At 37.7% G+C, this 16,998-nt stretch overlaps 1 protein-coding gene across 1 annotated transcript in view; it reads left to right on the top strand.

Moving 5' to 3' along the window:
- LOC120625666 overlaps positions 1-16,005 on the top strand; it is a 91,598-nt gene extending 75,593 nt beyond the window's left edge. Inside the window, exon 3 of the mRNA XM_039892785.1 lies at positions 14,958-16,005. Coding sequence (XP_039748719.1) covers positions 15,020-15,478 — 459 coding nt within the window. The 5' untranslated portion in view covers positions 14,958-15,019 and the 3' untranslated portion in view covers positions 15,479-16,005. The remainder of the gene's footprint in view (positions 1-14,957) is intronic.
- Positions 16,006-16,998: the final 993 nt, after the last annotated feature.

Here is a 16,998-nt window from a genome sequence, read left to right as displayed (position 1 = left end):
ATTTTACATCGAGTCCTTTTGAAAATTTAACCGGATTACGAAGAATTTGACAAATCGTTATATAATAGTGGTTCGTTATAATATGGTTGCACTGTATATGCCGCATTCTAGACGAAAACTTTACGCGCTTTTTGAGAGATAACAAGATTCTCTGGCTATTAAAATACTTTTTTGTAAAGATAGGTAAATCTTAAATAACTTACCTTTAATTCTTAAATTATTTTCGGCACAATGTAGTGACTTATAAAGTACAGTAAGAAATAAGAATTTTTTAGATCTACTGAAACCTAGTAGTTTTGTTTCACGTACCATTTAGGCAGCGCACGCGGATAAAGCAGCTCAGTAGGGAAGTTTCTTTTAGCTTTTTGTACAAACCATACTTTTATTTCTGGCTGGAATCTTTTAAACAAACAAAAAGTTAAGAACCTCCATTTTTTTCCTAACGTACCTACTAATCTGTTTGTGTACTTTTAATTGCCATACCTGATTAGCCTATGATAATAAGTATTGCCATACCTTAGGTCATAATAAGTACATCAACATCATCATCATCAATCCATCACCGACCCACTACAGGAAACGGAACTCCTCCCAGAATAAGAAGAGTTTAGACCGTAGTCTACCACACTGGTCAAGTGCGGATCGGTACACTTCACACGCCATTGAGAACATTGTGGTGAAATCTCATGCTGGTTTCCTCACGATGTTTTCCTTCACCGTTTAAAGGAAGTGATATTTAAATTGCTAAAATTAAAAACGCACATAGCTCCAAAAAGATAGTGCTGCGTGCCGGGGCTCGAACTCGGTCTCCACGATGGGAAATCTGAAGCCTTACCCACTAGGCTATTACTGTTTTTTGTATCGATGGTAATTTTTTTTTTTTCCCCTTTTAAAAGAATAGAATCGCATCACCTTTTGTCTTATATGCAACAGTCGGTTCTTTGTCTGCGCACACTTGAGCAAATATCTTTTACCCAAACGTTAAATAAATTATAATACTTTTATTGTATTGATCCAGTTTGGAAATTCCCCCAAGGTCGCTTTTGTTCTCAAACTGCTTATTGATGTTGTACCCGTCATTTTTAATGGCCAAATCGATTTCACGCACGATTATGGCGTTTTAGGATGGCGGCAAATCTCACACGAAGTCAATGTATAAATGTGCCGTTTTATCGGGATACAAATTCCCTTAAATAACTCTTCGGTTTATTATTTTTATTTTATTTTATTTATATAATAAAAATAAATTAATAAATAAATAAAATAAAATAACATTAAATAAAATAAAATGAACTGAACTGAACTTCAGTTCACTGCACTTCAGTCCAATGCATTTCAGAAATCCACCAAGAGCGGTTTGGTAGATTTCAAACGGCTTTAAAATAATGTCTAAAGAACTCGACTTTACGATGTTTTGCTTCACCATTGAAGCATGTGATATTTGAATTACTTAAAACGCCCATAACTTGGAATAGTTAGAGGTTTGAAGTCGAGCTCCTACCTAATGCCCTGTCGCCTGTACTGCTTAAAACTGGAGCAATCGATCTTGAATCGAGCTTGAAGGAAACTAAAGTTTACCTGTGTATAACAACGAAATATTTGTAAGTATCATTACAAATTTTATTGTTATGGTCCGCGTTTATAACGGTTTTTTACAAATCTCGTGGGAACGATTTATTTATCTTGGAAAAAGTAGCTTTTGTGACTCCATCCTGTCTATGCTCAAAATCTAGTTGATTTGTTACTCACATCGTTATGGCGTAAAGGAAGGACAAACAATCAAAGAAACTTTCATATTTATAATATGCTTTAGTAGGCATAGATACCTTTTTATTTATTTATTCACTTTATTATACAACAAAAACATAAGGCGGCTTAATATATATAAATATATATAGCACGGGTGTCCTCCCACACCGTTGAAACAAGTGATATTTTAACGCACATAACTTGAAAAGTTAGAGGCACGTGCTGGGATTCGAACTGGGCCCCTTGAAAGCGAAGTCGAAGTTCTACCCACTGGGCTATCACCAATATATAATATACTATTACTTTTTACTTATAATTTTACTATATGTTTATGTGGTGTACAATAAAAGTGTATTCATTCATTCATTCATTCATACTACCTGTACCCTGCCACGCTTCGCTGTAGCACATTGTGATTGAATGGTTGAGAAAAATAGATAAAAACAATCCTTGATGCGTATTTATCATGCTAAAATTTCAGCTCGATCGGTGGAGACCTTTTTGAGTTTTTGAAGCGTACACAAACCAACATAACATTTTCATATAAGTATATAAGATAATAATCTCATTTATATTTATATGTATATAAATTTATAGTCATACGTATACATTTATAAACAAACGTGTATCCAAAATTTTAAAAACAGGCGTGTAACGAAAAAGAAAACCACAAAAGTAAGTAATTTCTTTCTCGACCAGCTGGTTCCAGTACCTACGCAATACTCGTAATTACCAGTTGCCTACTGTGTTACTCAAATTCGTTTCCGATGGTCAGGTTAGATTTAGATTGTACATCTATGCTCACATAATGCAATGAGTCCGCTTTATGACGTAGGAAAGAGGCAGAAAGTTATTTACATAATACTTCTATGTCTAAGCAAGTAACATTGTAGACATCGAGAGATAAAAAACCGGCTAAGTGCGCGTTGGATTTACAAAAGGATTCGGTACTATAGTTCAATAAGAAACACAGCATAACATATTATAGGTAAAATTTATTAAGAGCTTATTACTCGTTTTTTGTATGAGTCCATTTTTTTTATGCTGTTTCCGAAACCATAAGAATTATAAGAAGAAGGTGCGCAGATCAAGAACCTATAAAAGGGTGGACGGGTCAGTAGCGACACATGACCAACACAAAAATTAAGACCTACATTAAATGTTGGCTAAAACATTACGATTATTTTATTTTATTTTTTATTCATATTCTTATTTGTACACCACATAAAATTCAGCAATACAAAAAAAAAAACGGAACAAACACTCCAAGAATGTAGTAGGATACAAACACACTCACACCGACACATACACAAACAAACACACACACACTCAAACACCACTAAAGTATACCTACGCACCCACTCAGAGCACCAAAATTTATATCAATCTTTTTTTTTTATTTCTTTTTCTTTTCAATATGATTTTGCCTGTTAATTTGTCAAACGTTTGTTATTCAGACCATAGATAGATATAGGGAAGACACTGCCCCCTGTAACCCATTTTAAACTACCGCAAGACAACACAATTATGAAGTGTATAAGTTTTTTTTTTTAATAATGATATTATATTATAGTTTTCACCTTTTTGTTCCCCACTATAGGGCCTTGATTGCAAACTTACCTGATGGTAAGATACAGTCTAACATGGTAGCGGCCTAGGGCAGTTGTATGAAACCCAAGCGCCCCTGAGGTTTCAACACGGCATCGTACTGGTACACTAAATTGCTTGGCGGCACGGCTTTGTCTGTTGGTAATTAGCCAAGGCCAAAGCCTCCAACCAGATAAAGCTTCACCTGAGGGAAACGTAGAAGAAGAAGAAACGTAGAAACGTAGTTAGTTAATAGTTATAAAAAATATCGAGGCGCCTCTCAAACTGAAATCCTGGAAGTACCAGGAATACATAAATGTTTTCCAATCTATTAGGACGAGGTCGTAAAACGTGAATGCGGCAATTAACGATCGCAATCAAACAAACGCCACCGATGATCGCCAGCATCACAATTGGGTGCCCCAGTTACCCACATACCCACAATGTGTTGGTAATTAACAATACCCGCATGTTTACAATATAGCAGTGTATACCATTAACTATTGCGAGGCATTCGAGGAGTTATGCTACACCTACGATCTTGCATACATCCAAATTCAACGGCCGATTGGCGCAGATTGCAGCAACCCTGCTTTCTGAGTCCAGGGCCGTGGGTTCGATTCCCACAACTGGAAAATGTTTGTGTGATGAGCATGAATGTGTTTCAGTGTCTGGGTGTTTAAATGTATACTTATTCTAAGTATTTATGTATATTATTCATAAAAATATTCATCAGTTGTCTTAGTACCCATAACACAAGCTACGCTTACTTTGGGGCTAGATGGTGGTGTGTGTATTGTCATTTTATAATTATTTATTATTATTTATTAAAAAAAAAAGTAGTGTAATGCTTCTTCGCATTACACTACTTTTTATGTAAAATATCTATAAGCGAGGGTAAAGTCGATTGTTGGCGTCGCGATACAGGCCGTGGCGACACATCGCCAAGCTATATGATGAAATATATAAATAAATAAATACACTACTACAATACACACATCGCCATCTAGCCCTAAACTAAGCGTAGCTTGTGTTATGGGTACTAAGATGACTGATGAATATTGTTATGAATAATAATACAAAAATACTTATAATTTAAATATAAACACCCAGACACTGAAAAACGTTCATGTTCATCACGCAAACATTTTCTGGTTGTGGGAATCGAAACCACGGCCTTGGACTAAAAAAGCAGGGTCGTTGCCCACTGCGCCAGTCGGTCGATGCTGTCAGTTGAAGTCTGACAAATCACAATGTTACTATGGTGCCGTAACGCCGTTTTTATTAAAAAGTGGTTATGGAATAGTGCCATGTGGTGACGGCAGATCAGAACACAGTTGTAACACCCCGTATTCTCGCCGGTGTTGTACGAGGCGACAGCAACGTCCTCCGTGCTACAACTACCTGTGTGACGTTGTGTATGTGTCTGGATGTTTATCTGTATATTATAAGTATTTATGTATATCTATATATATATAAAAGAGAAAGTGTGTGGGTATTTTCCGTATAAGCTCCGAAACGGCTGGACCGATTTCAATGAAACTTTCAGGGATCGGAGCACTCCTATTTTTGATCTGTCAAACTGTCAAATACAGCTTTTATTTACTATGATGATATAGTATTGTTGGTAGTTATTGTTGGTTGGTTGATAATGATCTTCACCCGCTTGAGAAGAGAATAGAAGAGAATGAATACGGAGATAAATAAATGATTTAATATATTATGAGACTTAAATTAAAAATTTATTGTTTAAATAAAATAAAGCAAAATCTAGCCCGGCGAAGCGGGCTGGGTACGCTAGTTATTCATAAAAACATTCTTCAGTCATCTCAGTACTCATAACACAAACTACGCTTACTTTGGGGCTAGTTGGCGATGTGTGTATTGTCACAGTATATTTATATTATTTTTCAAATGTCAGAGCGTGACTGAAACACTGAATAAGTATTTGACGTTATTCATCTATAGCCTGTAACAGTCCAGGCCAGATTTATGTCCAGTGCTAGACTAAAGGCCTCTCCCAATGGGAGGGTTCGCCCATAATCACCACGCTGGGCAGACGGGCTGGTTATCGCAGTAAATGGTAGTAGTAGCACTGAGAACGCTGCTGCCCGCTCTCCTTTATATTCCCTTAGTCGCCTCGTACGACACCCGCGGGGTGGTGACAGCTGTATGATCGGCCGTCGCCACACGGCTAACTTTGACGTTATTATACCACGTTTAATAATTACCCCTTATTAGGGTTTCCTTTTAGCCTAAACCAGTTTGGGGTAAAGGCTTCGAGCATGAGCTTTTTCTTACATACGAAAAATAAAATTTTTCCCCTTCATAATATTAGTAGGCATAGGTTTAGATAAAAACAAACAAAAAGCAGCGTTAAAGTATTTAGCAAATATTATTTTTTCAGACGGCTACCGATATGGCGAGGGAGACAGGTCTATTGTGAGTTTCAGAGCCATCGGTAACAGCCTTAGCATGAGATTGCAAACATCGCAAGACTTTATGGTTTTTAAACCCGAAACGTCTATTTATTTATTTATTTATTTGGGTTCACAAACAACATCACAGTATCACATTACACAATGGTATCCATAGTACAAATAATTACTCACTGCGGCGTCAACTGCGTAAACCACATATTACAAGAAATATTTGTTAATGGGGCTTATTCAAAAGCTAATAAAACATTATTGTTGCAACATTTTCTACAAAAATACAAACAAAAAAAAAAAATATAAGAAGGAGATCTGTAATATTATTTATGAATATCTTGTGATCGCAAAACTTTGCCTGTAACAATAATTGATTATCACCCGGAATACTAGTATATAAATTTAATTTTAAGACTATTTTAAACAATCTATGACCGCCTTCTTAAAGGCGCCTATTCGCGTAGAAAAAATGTCTATATTATTAAAGTTCTCGTTATATGATTGTGTCATTCTAAATAATGGAGAACGCTTGCCTGCATTGGTGCGACACATAGTAGTAGCAAAAAGCTGATGCATTCGATTCTTTCGTATTGGAGTTCTAAATGGTATTCTATAACAAAGTTTTCGGGTTAAGGTAATACAGTCATATTTATTATGACACAAGTCATATAAGAGCATCGCTTCCAGTTGTTTTCGTCTAGACTTAAGGTCAAGTAGGTTATACTTTTTAAGCAGTTGGTCATACGAGAGGTAACTCTTAGTACGTTTGTAATGCAATCTGCGTAAAAATTTTTTTTGTACAGTCTCAAGGCTCTTATTATATTTGTCATAATAAGGGTTCCAGATACAAACGGCGTATTCTATTTGTGAACGTACTAATGTCTTATACAGGTGTATATACGTTGTGGCTCGTTTAAAATTATTACTAGCTCTCATTATAAAACCGTACATTTTATAAGCTTTATTTATAATATTTATGACATGTGAATCTAGGTGTAGTTTACTGTCCAAGGTTATTCCTAGGTCTTTAATTAAATCAACTTTTTCCAGACTAACTCCACAAAGTAAATACGTAAAATTGCTACTAATATTTTTTTTAGTAAAAGTTATATGTTTACATTTGTTCAGGCTTAAATTTAATTTATTGTCTGTACAATATGCTGTGAATCTATTAAGATCGGCTTGAAGAAGGCTATGATCCTCTGTCATTTCAATAGTTTTAAATATTTTAAGGTCATCTGCGTAAAGGAGTATTTTACTGTTTTTGAAACATTTATGTATATCATTTATAAATATAATGAATAAAAGAGGCCCAAGAATAGACCCTTGTGGAACACCAGATGTTATCACAGCCGTCTTCGAGACATGACCATTAACAAAAACTTTCTGACTGCGATTTCTTACGTACGATCTGAACCATCGCCACAGATCACCAGAAGACAAAGAGTCTAATGCACCTTGTTTTAAAGACTTGTATTATTAATACAAGTCTTTAAAACAGATGCCCTCAATGCCTTGATCCAATGCTTAGCATTTTCGACAACAGATCTCTATTTTCTGTTTAACTATTCTCAGTAACAGCTTAAATTTTAGTTAGCAAATTACTTTTATCCACCTCCGTTCGTTAGTAATATTTTCAGCCTTAAATTTATCAATAGGTAGTATAGACTGCCCTAAAGTGCATTGTTCTCTGTAGTGGTTAAAAATTCCAACTTTGGATACCGTCGATTCCAGATTTATGTCTTAAGATAACTGTAACTGACTTCGTAGAAATCATTGTTATTGTCAACGACTAATGCTCAGGACTGGCTACAGATGTCGGGCGAATTCAAGCTTGTAAATCGAGAGTCACTCCGCAGGCTATGGACAGAGCTATGCTAGGAGTATCTCTTCGTGGTCAAATCAGAAATGAGATCCGTAGAAGACACGTTACGGACATAGCGAGTCGCGAAGCTGAAGTGGCAATGGACAGCACATAGTTCAGACAACCGATGGACGTTGGGGTCTTAAGGTGTTGAAATGGCGACCCCGCACCGGTAAACGCAGTGTTGGTCGGCCCCCAACGAGGTGGACAGATGACATCAGGCGAGTCGCTGGGAGCCGCTGGAGGCAAGCGGCCTAGGGCCGTGGATTGTGGAATTCCCTACAAAAGAGTTGTGTCCAGCAGTGAACGACAACTGGTTGAAATGATGATGATGATAAAATCGAATATTCGCTCTTTTTTACTCTAAAGTTTTACCAATAATTGTAAACTTTGCAAAATACAAACTTGTACTACGGGTAGGCGCTAAATATGAAACGGTATTTGCTTTAAACAAACTTTTCAGCGTAATAAAAAGAGGGTCTATATACCCGCCCCCTTTCATGCATTGTAGAACTTTACTGCGTCGGAAAAATCATTTCTATTATGATAAGAAATTCTGAACCCTGGTTTATGTTTCCTATATTTTACACGTTATTTACAAGCGAAGAAATTATGCCAGAATTTATTCTGAGATATTTTTAAAAACATACGAAGATTATTTTTTTTTAGATTGGTCACTATGAGTCGTCTGTGGACGTCAAAAATGTGTTTGTTTGACCTTCCTTCACGCCCTCACTATGCAATGAATTAACGTAATTTTTGGCAAAGAGTGAGTTGAAAGGACGGAAAGTTACACAGGCTACTTTTTATCCCAAGAAAACAAAAGGTTTCCGCGGAATTTCTAACAAACCGTAATAAACGCGGGAAACATGATGATAATGATGTTATATCTAAGAATCTTTACTAAAGTTGTGATAGTCTAGTGGTTAGGTCATCGGCCTCCCTTTCAGGGGGACCGAGTTCGGTGCCCGGCACGCATCTCTCTCTTTTCGAAGATGTGTGTTTTTAATTTGAGCAATTTTTTTACACATTTGTCGCTTGTGTTATGGGTACTTAGATGATGAATATTTTTATGAATAACGTACATAAATGAACCTGATAGGTAAATGGTAGTTATATTGAATGGAATCGGTTTCTGCGCGACACATTGTTTGGCGGCGCGTCTTTGTCGGTACAGTGGTGGCTAGTCGAGGCCGAAGCCAGAACAGACCAGAGAAAATACAGATAATAAAAATTCTCAAATCAGGGCACTGCTGGGAATCGAACCGGGGACCTCCAACATATTATAAGATCAAAGCGCTCACCCGCTATGCCAGAGGGGACATAAAAATCGTCTTTGTAAATATCTTCATTAAGTAATTAATTGCATAAACTTCAACTATCACTTAACCTTACTTCACAGCTACTTACCGACGAGGAAAAGTACATAAACATTCGAAATCGACGAAACATGTTTGCTAACATTAGAGCCGAATGACGTCACACCACAAGATTGCCGGTCATGTTAGGTAAAGTCCGTTGACCCTTTGTCAATGTTAATGTCAGCTGTTAAACGGCTGCGACGATTTATAGGCAGCTTTTATGTCTTTCGGTCTGTTTACAAGTTTATGACCTATATATATAACCGAAAGCTGTGTTCTATACCAGGGCACGTTTATAAACCCCGTAGCTTTAGTTTTCAGACGATGGATGTATTTTTACCATCGTCTGTGCAATGGAAATAATTGTTTATATCACTATCAGCCCATTACCAGCCCTTATATGGAGAATGTTCTGAAGAGTTGTTTGCGTTGATACCTCCTTCCCTGTTCTCTGACCGCACCTCACGCCGTAGAAATAAATTCCACCCTCATCATCTGGATGCCTGGTATTCTTCTACTGTCCGAAATACCAGATCATTTCTACCGCGCACTTGCAAATTATGGAACAACCTCCCATCTGATGTATTTCGGATTCGGCGGATAAACAAATTCCTTAAAAGCCGGCAACGCATCGGTGGCTCCTCTGGTGCTGCAGATGTTTATGGGTGGCGGTGATCACTTATCATCAGGTGCCCCACTTGCTCGTTTGCCCGCTATTAATATATATAAAAAAAAAAACTACAGGGTACGGGCCTCCTCTCACAGTCAATAAATATACTACGACAATACGCACATCGCCATCTAGCCTCAAACTAAGCGTCGCTTGTGTTATGGGTACTAAGATGACAGTAAATATTTTTATGAATGATTTACATAAATACTTTTAATATACAGATAAACTCAGACACTGAAAAACTTTAAGGTTCATCACACAAACATTATCCGGCCAGGGAAATCGAACCCACAGTCTTGAACTCAGAAAGCAGGATCGTAGCTCTACTGCGCCAATCGGCCGTCAAAAGAATGAGAAGGGGGTAGTCCACCACGCTGGTCAAGGACCGATTGGTAGACTCCACACGCCTTTGAGAACGTTACGGAGAACTCTCAAATTCAAAATTCATTTATTTCAAGTAGGTCTAATTAATAAGCACTTATGAAACGTCAAGTCTGTTTGTAGTGACTCTACCACCGGTTCGGAAGGCAGATTCCACTGAGAAGAGCCGGCAAGAAACTCAGAAGATTGCTCTTTTCCAACATCATTTTAAAGATTGTTATCTTTAGAATTTTTCTCTTTCTGTTTGGGAGAGATGAGAGCGGAGTGGCCTGCTTCCAAGCAGCCGTTTCGAATTAAAAAAGGTCGTTTAGGAATTCATCAATCGTGTAGTAACCACGATTTATTAAATGTGTTTTAATATATTGTTTAAACTTAGGTAAAGGTAGATCTAATATTACCTTCGGTATCATGTTATAAAAGCATATACCCATCCCCACAAGGGATTTCTGTACTTTTCTCAGACGATATGCAGATATCACTAATTTATGTCCATTTCTAGTTAGTCGACTGTTTATATCGACTTTTTTTTTTATAATTACTTATGTTTTGTTTAGTTTCTATTTCAGCAGCTCTGCCCCATAACAAGATCCCATACGACATTACACTATGGAAGTATGCAAAATAAACAAGCCTAGCAGGCATCTCAGGCATGCAACCCTCACAATTTATCCTTCAATGTCATGTAGATGGAACGTGCTCATGCAGTCTACGATGGTAACAGGCTTTCCTGTTAGGTTTTTTTAGGGGGAGGTTATATAAAACACATATCCCTAATCGATTTCTACGCAACATCGTACCGTAACGCTAAATCGCTTGGCATAATGGCAGTGCTTCGTCGGTAGGCAGGTGACTAGCAACCGTCAAAGCACCGGGCAAAAAGATTCTGATAATATGATGATGAAATATTTCGGGTAGAGGAAAGTATACGCGTGGCTGAGAGAAGTTTGTTTACTGGAAATGAAACACAGAAGCATAACCTCTTAATAATAAAAGTTATAATAATATTACGAAACAGAAAGGTTTTGAGTACACGTACACGAAGTTTTTATGTTCCATTGTTTTTATCAAGAACTGGTTTAGTTTAGCAAGCGTACTACTTTCAAACGAGGCTCTGCTTTTAAGTCTGTTACTCGATTTAAAGCTCTTATTATATGATAGATTAATATTCAGAGGTGTCTTGGTGTTCTGTGTGTTGAGCTTTAGTAAAACCGTACTGCTCCGGATGTAGTAAGTTATTTACATTGAAGTGATTCAAAAGTTGATTTAATATAATTTTTTCAAAGACCTTACTAAGAGCTGGTAAGATTGAAATGGGTCTGTAATTGTTAATGTCGTTTTTATTGCCAGATTTAAATAGAGGTATAAGTTTACTATGTTTCATTAAATTTGGAAAAGTACCTCTATCAACACATTCATTAAAAAGTATGGCTAAGTAAGGGGCAATCACGTCTATAATGTTAGATATTACCATTACAGACATACCCCATAAATCACCGGTTTTTTTCTGTTTCAACAACTTAAAATTCTTTATTATATCATATGCAGATATATGTTTAAAATTAAATAAAACGTTGCACTCATTAACGTTGTTCCTTAATAAACTCTGAGCTGCAAAATAGGAACACTCTGAAAAAAGTTTTCAAAGGTACTTGCAACCTCACTGTCAGCGGTAACAAACGCCTAACAGGTTAGCCCGCGCCCCGCTACCATCTTAGACTGCATCATAACTTACCACCAGATATGATTGCAGTGAAGGCCCAGCTTATAGTGGAATAAAAAAAACATTGAAGTCGAATGTCAAAGTCAAAGTAAAAAAAACTTTTTTCAACTAGGGATACGTACGTTACAAAATAATGTGCACATGGTAGTGAGATGATGGCGATACCTTAGTATATTCGTAAACTTATAACTAAACCTGCGGTTGAGGAGGGTGCCAAACAGAAAAGCCCACGAATAACATAGCCGGGTTTTCTTTTTGTTATCACCATCTCACGTTGTCATAAAAAATATTAAAAAGAAACCTGGTTATAACTTATATTTACACCCAAGTTTTTTTATTTTTTACGACTTTTCTCTACAGGCTTACGTTTAATACAAACTTCGAACTTTTTAAGTTATCTCTGAGATGTCAACCGATAGTTTATTGAAAGATCGTATTGTTGATTTCAGTAGTTCCAGGTTGAATATCCATTGGTATTGGTATCCATTGGTATTGGTTGGTCTGTTCGATATTTGAAAAAGAAGGCAAATGCATTCCTTCAGTCTGTACAACTCTAGGTGCATTGTTCTGTAGTGAGAGGAGGCTCGTGAAGTGAAGAGCTCTGTATTATATACAAAGAGTCCACGGAGTAATCGTAAAGCTAGGAACACACACTACATGTCTCCTTGCCGGTTCAAATACGGTGCGTTTTTTTTTTCGAGTTGGGTGTTTTACATTTGGGGAGCCACTTGCGTGTGTCTATCCGTCAACGGATTTTCTTTGCATCTACTTACTGAATGAAAAACGTCATCGTTCATCGTTTCATTTATAAAGGAAGAAAGAGAGACGCGAGTGATTTTATAAGAGCGCCGCCCTTCAGTCTATTTTCTTTGAATATAATTATAGCATGGAGTAAAACGAATCTTGCTTTTGCAGCTACCCTGCTTTCTGAGTCCAAGGCCGTGAGTTCGATTTCCAATACTGGAAAATGTTTGTGTGATGAGCATGAATGTTAATTTTATTATGTATATTACCGATAAAAATATTCATCAGTCAGACTATTTCCCATAACACAAGCTACGCTTACTTTAGGGCTGGATGGCGATGCCTAAGTATATTTATTATTATTAATTACGGTCGTCGAGCGTGCAAAAACGAATTTAAATTTTGGCAGAGGGTAAGAATATTTAAAAAAAGGTTTCATTACTTTTAAGTAGGCCTCGAGTTTTCGTAATGACTCTATCACCGGCTCCAAAGGCTGATTTTAGCAAAAAGAAGCCAGCAAGAAACTCAGCAGTTGCTTTTATTCCAACAACAATTTTTAGGTTCAACTTTGTTGTTTGGTATATGTCTGTTACCTCGTCGGCCCTTTCATGAATGTTTATAAAAAATCAAGAATTGTTATGTTTATAACCTTGGGTTGTATGCCACTGGACCGCGTGCAACTGGGTGCAGGATTCCGTGTAATCCTAGCCTTATAGACTTTACTATGTTATGTACAGTCGCGTACAAGCTTTGTTTGATTGTCGGCCGTTGATGCAGTCACAAAGAAAATGCTTTGGATTGTTCTCCTGCATGTATCAGAGCGTGTAAGGAACTGATTTATCTCGTATATTATTATCATTTATCATGTAATTGTATGGATTTATGACATGGATTATATGACGCTTGCCATACAACGTTTGCTAAGTCAAATTTAGTTTTATATTTCGTATGCCCAGCGACCTGCGGAACTATTTTGATGGTTACTAACTGATAATCATGACAATATTTGTTTGATTAATTTGTTGCAGTACAAGTTAGCCCTTGACTGCTATCTTAACTGGTGATAAGTGATGATGCAGTCTAAAACGGCAGCAGGCTAAACTGTTAGTAGTAACAGTTGAATGCGGGAACGTACGGGAACGCAAAATCGCTCGGTGTTTCCAACGGCGAAGCCTTTTACCAGCCTAAATATAAAAACTTATAAAATCTTAATTAAATACTCGGGATAGAACCAAGGACCTCCCACTTATAAGACTAACCCTGCAGAGGTCTATTAACATTTCACTGCTGGGCTGCAGACTCATAGAAAAGAGGGGTTTAGATCGTGGACCCACCACGCTGCTAAACTTCGGGCGGGTGGGTTTTAGCACAAGTTAGTAGAAATAACCGGGACCGACGGCTTAACGTGCTTTTCGGGGCATGAGGGTTGACAGAGCCAATTTGCTTACTCCGGCTTGGTACAAAATACGTAAAAAAATCTGGCCCGACTTAGGATAAAACCCCCTCGTAAGCCATAGTTAAACATACTAACCAACGAGCCAGTTGGGATAAATGTAGGAACTTCTGAGAACCACCGGTGCGTCGTCACGCCACGCGTTTGTCAAATTATGTGTTTCCCAGCTCGTCACGCTGCAGCCGCCATTTAATTTGCACGTCGTGTTCCGAGGCGGTGCATTGTTAAATTGTTGCAATAGATTATCTCGATAATAGAATAAAAACCGGCCATGTTTAAGTCATAAAACTCTTACTGAGTGTTCCGTACATTGGAACGAAACCTACAAAAATTCCACCACGTTGCAAAGTGCAGATTGGTGCATCGTCTGAGGCAGCGGTGATAGCGCATTGGGTAGGAGCTCGACTTTACTTTTGGGAGCCGAGTTCGAGCCCAGCACGCACCTCTAACTTATCCTCCAAGTTGTGTGAGTTTTAAGCAGTTAAAATATTACTTGCTTCAACGGTGAAGGAAAACATCGTGAGGAAACCTGCATCTCTAAGAGTATATATAATGTTCTCAAACTTGTGTAGAGTACACCAATCCGCACTGGGCCAGCCTGATGGACGTAACCCCTTCTCGTTGTAGGAGGAGAGCCGTGCTCTATGGTGGGCCGGTAATGGGTTGATGTGATGATGATGATGAAACACTGGGCTACCGCCGATCATACTAGGCATCATTATAGATAAAATAAGTTAAAAAATATACACGGTAATGTAGGTATCACCCTAAACACTTAATCGTTCTCAAGCACAGGAAATCCTTATGATTGTTATAAAACAGCAGACGGAGCTAGGTCATTTTACATTGCATACAGCTTTACATAATTTGACCTAGTAGGTATTATATATAATTCGTAATTGCGTCTTATTTCATCTACCTTACCTACATGTTTAACCTACCTATTAAATTGTTTTAAGCTCTTACTCAGTATGTTTTCTTTCTCAATTCCAGGTCGCCGCGATGAAGAGTCTATGATCATTTGAAACTGGGCGTGATTGGCGCCGGCGGACAAGATGACATCGGAGCGTGCGATCCCCCACCTGAGGGACATCTTCGGACTCAACCAGCAGTACGACACCAAGGCCTTCGACGACAATGAAGACAAAACCAAGAAGTCCATCAGGAAGAAGAAGGAAGAATACAAAACATACGCAAATGGAGACGTGAAGACCCTGGAGAGACATCTCAGCATGAAGAAAACCATAAGGAAAAAGATCATGCGCGATCTCCAGCAGGCCTTCGTCGAAGATCCGAACGAGTTCAAGGTAGAAAACACAAGTCCCGAGAAGTTGAAATCCGAACTCAGCGCAGAGGCTGTCAAAATCGAGAAGAATGTTCGGAAAAACGATCCTACTTTCCTAGATATGCTCCGAGGAGAAACGAGGGGTGAGGAAACGAGGGAGGAGCAACCGACAGCGGAGAAAACGAGCTTCTGGCGGCGTCTTACCATGAAGAACAAAAACAAGAGATAATTTGTTTACGTACGCTGCTTACACTTTATTCCGTTTTAGCTTATCTGCATCTGAATCTAGAGTGTAACATTCTGCGTTATGAAAACTCGCTTACAAGAATATTAAATGTCAATAAACACCCAACAAGAAGTTGAACTGCACCATTAGTGGTCACTCGATAAAAAAGCTATGGTTTCCGATAAAACCAGAAGTATCCGGTACAGCAACACTTTAGAACGTAACGCTAAACCCATGACTGCATCTACACCACGCCCAACAACGCTTCATGCCCAGTTATCATGATCATCATCGTAATCATCACATTACCCACCCACTTAAGGGTACGGGTCTCCTCTCCTTCTTGACGTGTTTAGACCGTAGTCTACCACGGTGGCGAAGTACGGATTCGTAGACTTCACACGCCTTCGAGAACCTTATGGAGACAGAACTATTAGGCATGCAGGTGTCGTAACGATGTTTTGCTACACCGTTAAAGCAAGTGATATTTTAATTCCTTAAATTAAAAACGCTCATAACTCTGAAAAGTTAGAGGCTATCACCGCTACCTCAGTAGCACAAGGCATTTTATTGGTTATGATCGAATTTGGTTCTTTAAGAATTTTGTACAATGCAGCGAATTCATAATCCTAAATACTTAGTTAACAATACCTTCCGTTCAAAAATCCCTTAACTGAACAAAATTGACATGTGAATATGTAGTGTTTTCCTTTGCTGTAAGGAACATTGTTTTTAGGTCTCAAGTGTAGAATTTTTTTGAAAGGAAGCTTTATAGAACTGATTCGACATTATCAACGGCTTGGTACTTTGTACAGACCTTTCTAAGTTTCTGAGCCTGCTCAAAGATATTGATTATTTTGTATCCATCGTTTGTGCTTGTTTTCAAACTATTTAAGTCGTTTTGCGATTTGATCACATCTATTCGTCGAGCCTTGATCAAACCATACGTTTCTAGGTAACTATGAATCCTATTTCAGAGTTCGTTGTAACTTGTACCATATAATCGGCACCAATGTCACGTTCATATACTATCATAGGTATAACTTTTGTAAAGACACGTGCAAATCAACGGTTTACAGAAATGGAAACATCGGTAGATAATAATTTTATACTTATCTATACCTACTCTATATACTAGAGTAATAATAAAAAATAAAATGAAGAATGTATGTTTGATACAACTAAAGAAATTATGGTTTTATGCATTCTTTCTCTAATAAAAGGTAAACACTGTACAGGTTATTTCGGGCTCTTAAAATGCTCTTAACGCAAAACAATAAAATTAAACCGTTGCACAATATCACTGGTAACGGCTCTCCTTCAACTGTATTTTGAATGTATGAAGAGATGTGAAAATTGACGTCACAAAATGTCTTCAATTTCATACAGAATGTGAGCCCTAAATGCACTTTTTTCTGTTAAATTAAATACATGATAGGTATGTGTTTAATGCCTCGGAGTATTTACGGTTCTAGGTGTATGAATATGAAGTTCAAGTTGTATATTGAATTCTAGATTCAATT

The sequence above is a fragment of the Pararge aegeria genome, chromosome 8 (genome assembly GCF_905163445.1).
Source record: "Pararge aegeria chromosome 8, ilParAegt1.1, whole genome shotgun sequence".
Taxonomy (NCBI): domain Eukaryota; kingdom Metazoa; phylum Arthropoda; class Insecta; order Lepidoptera; family Nymphalidae; genus Pararge; species Pararge aegeria.
The sequence above is the reverse complement of the archived record's forward strand: the minus strand, read 5'-3'. Positions and strand labels throughout refer to the sequence as shown.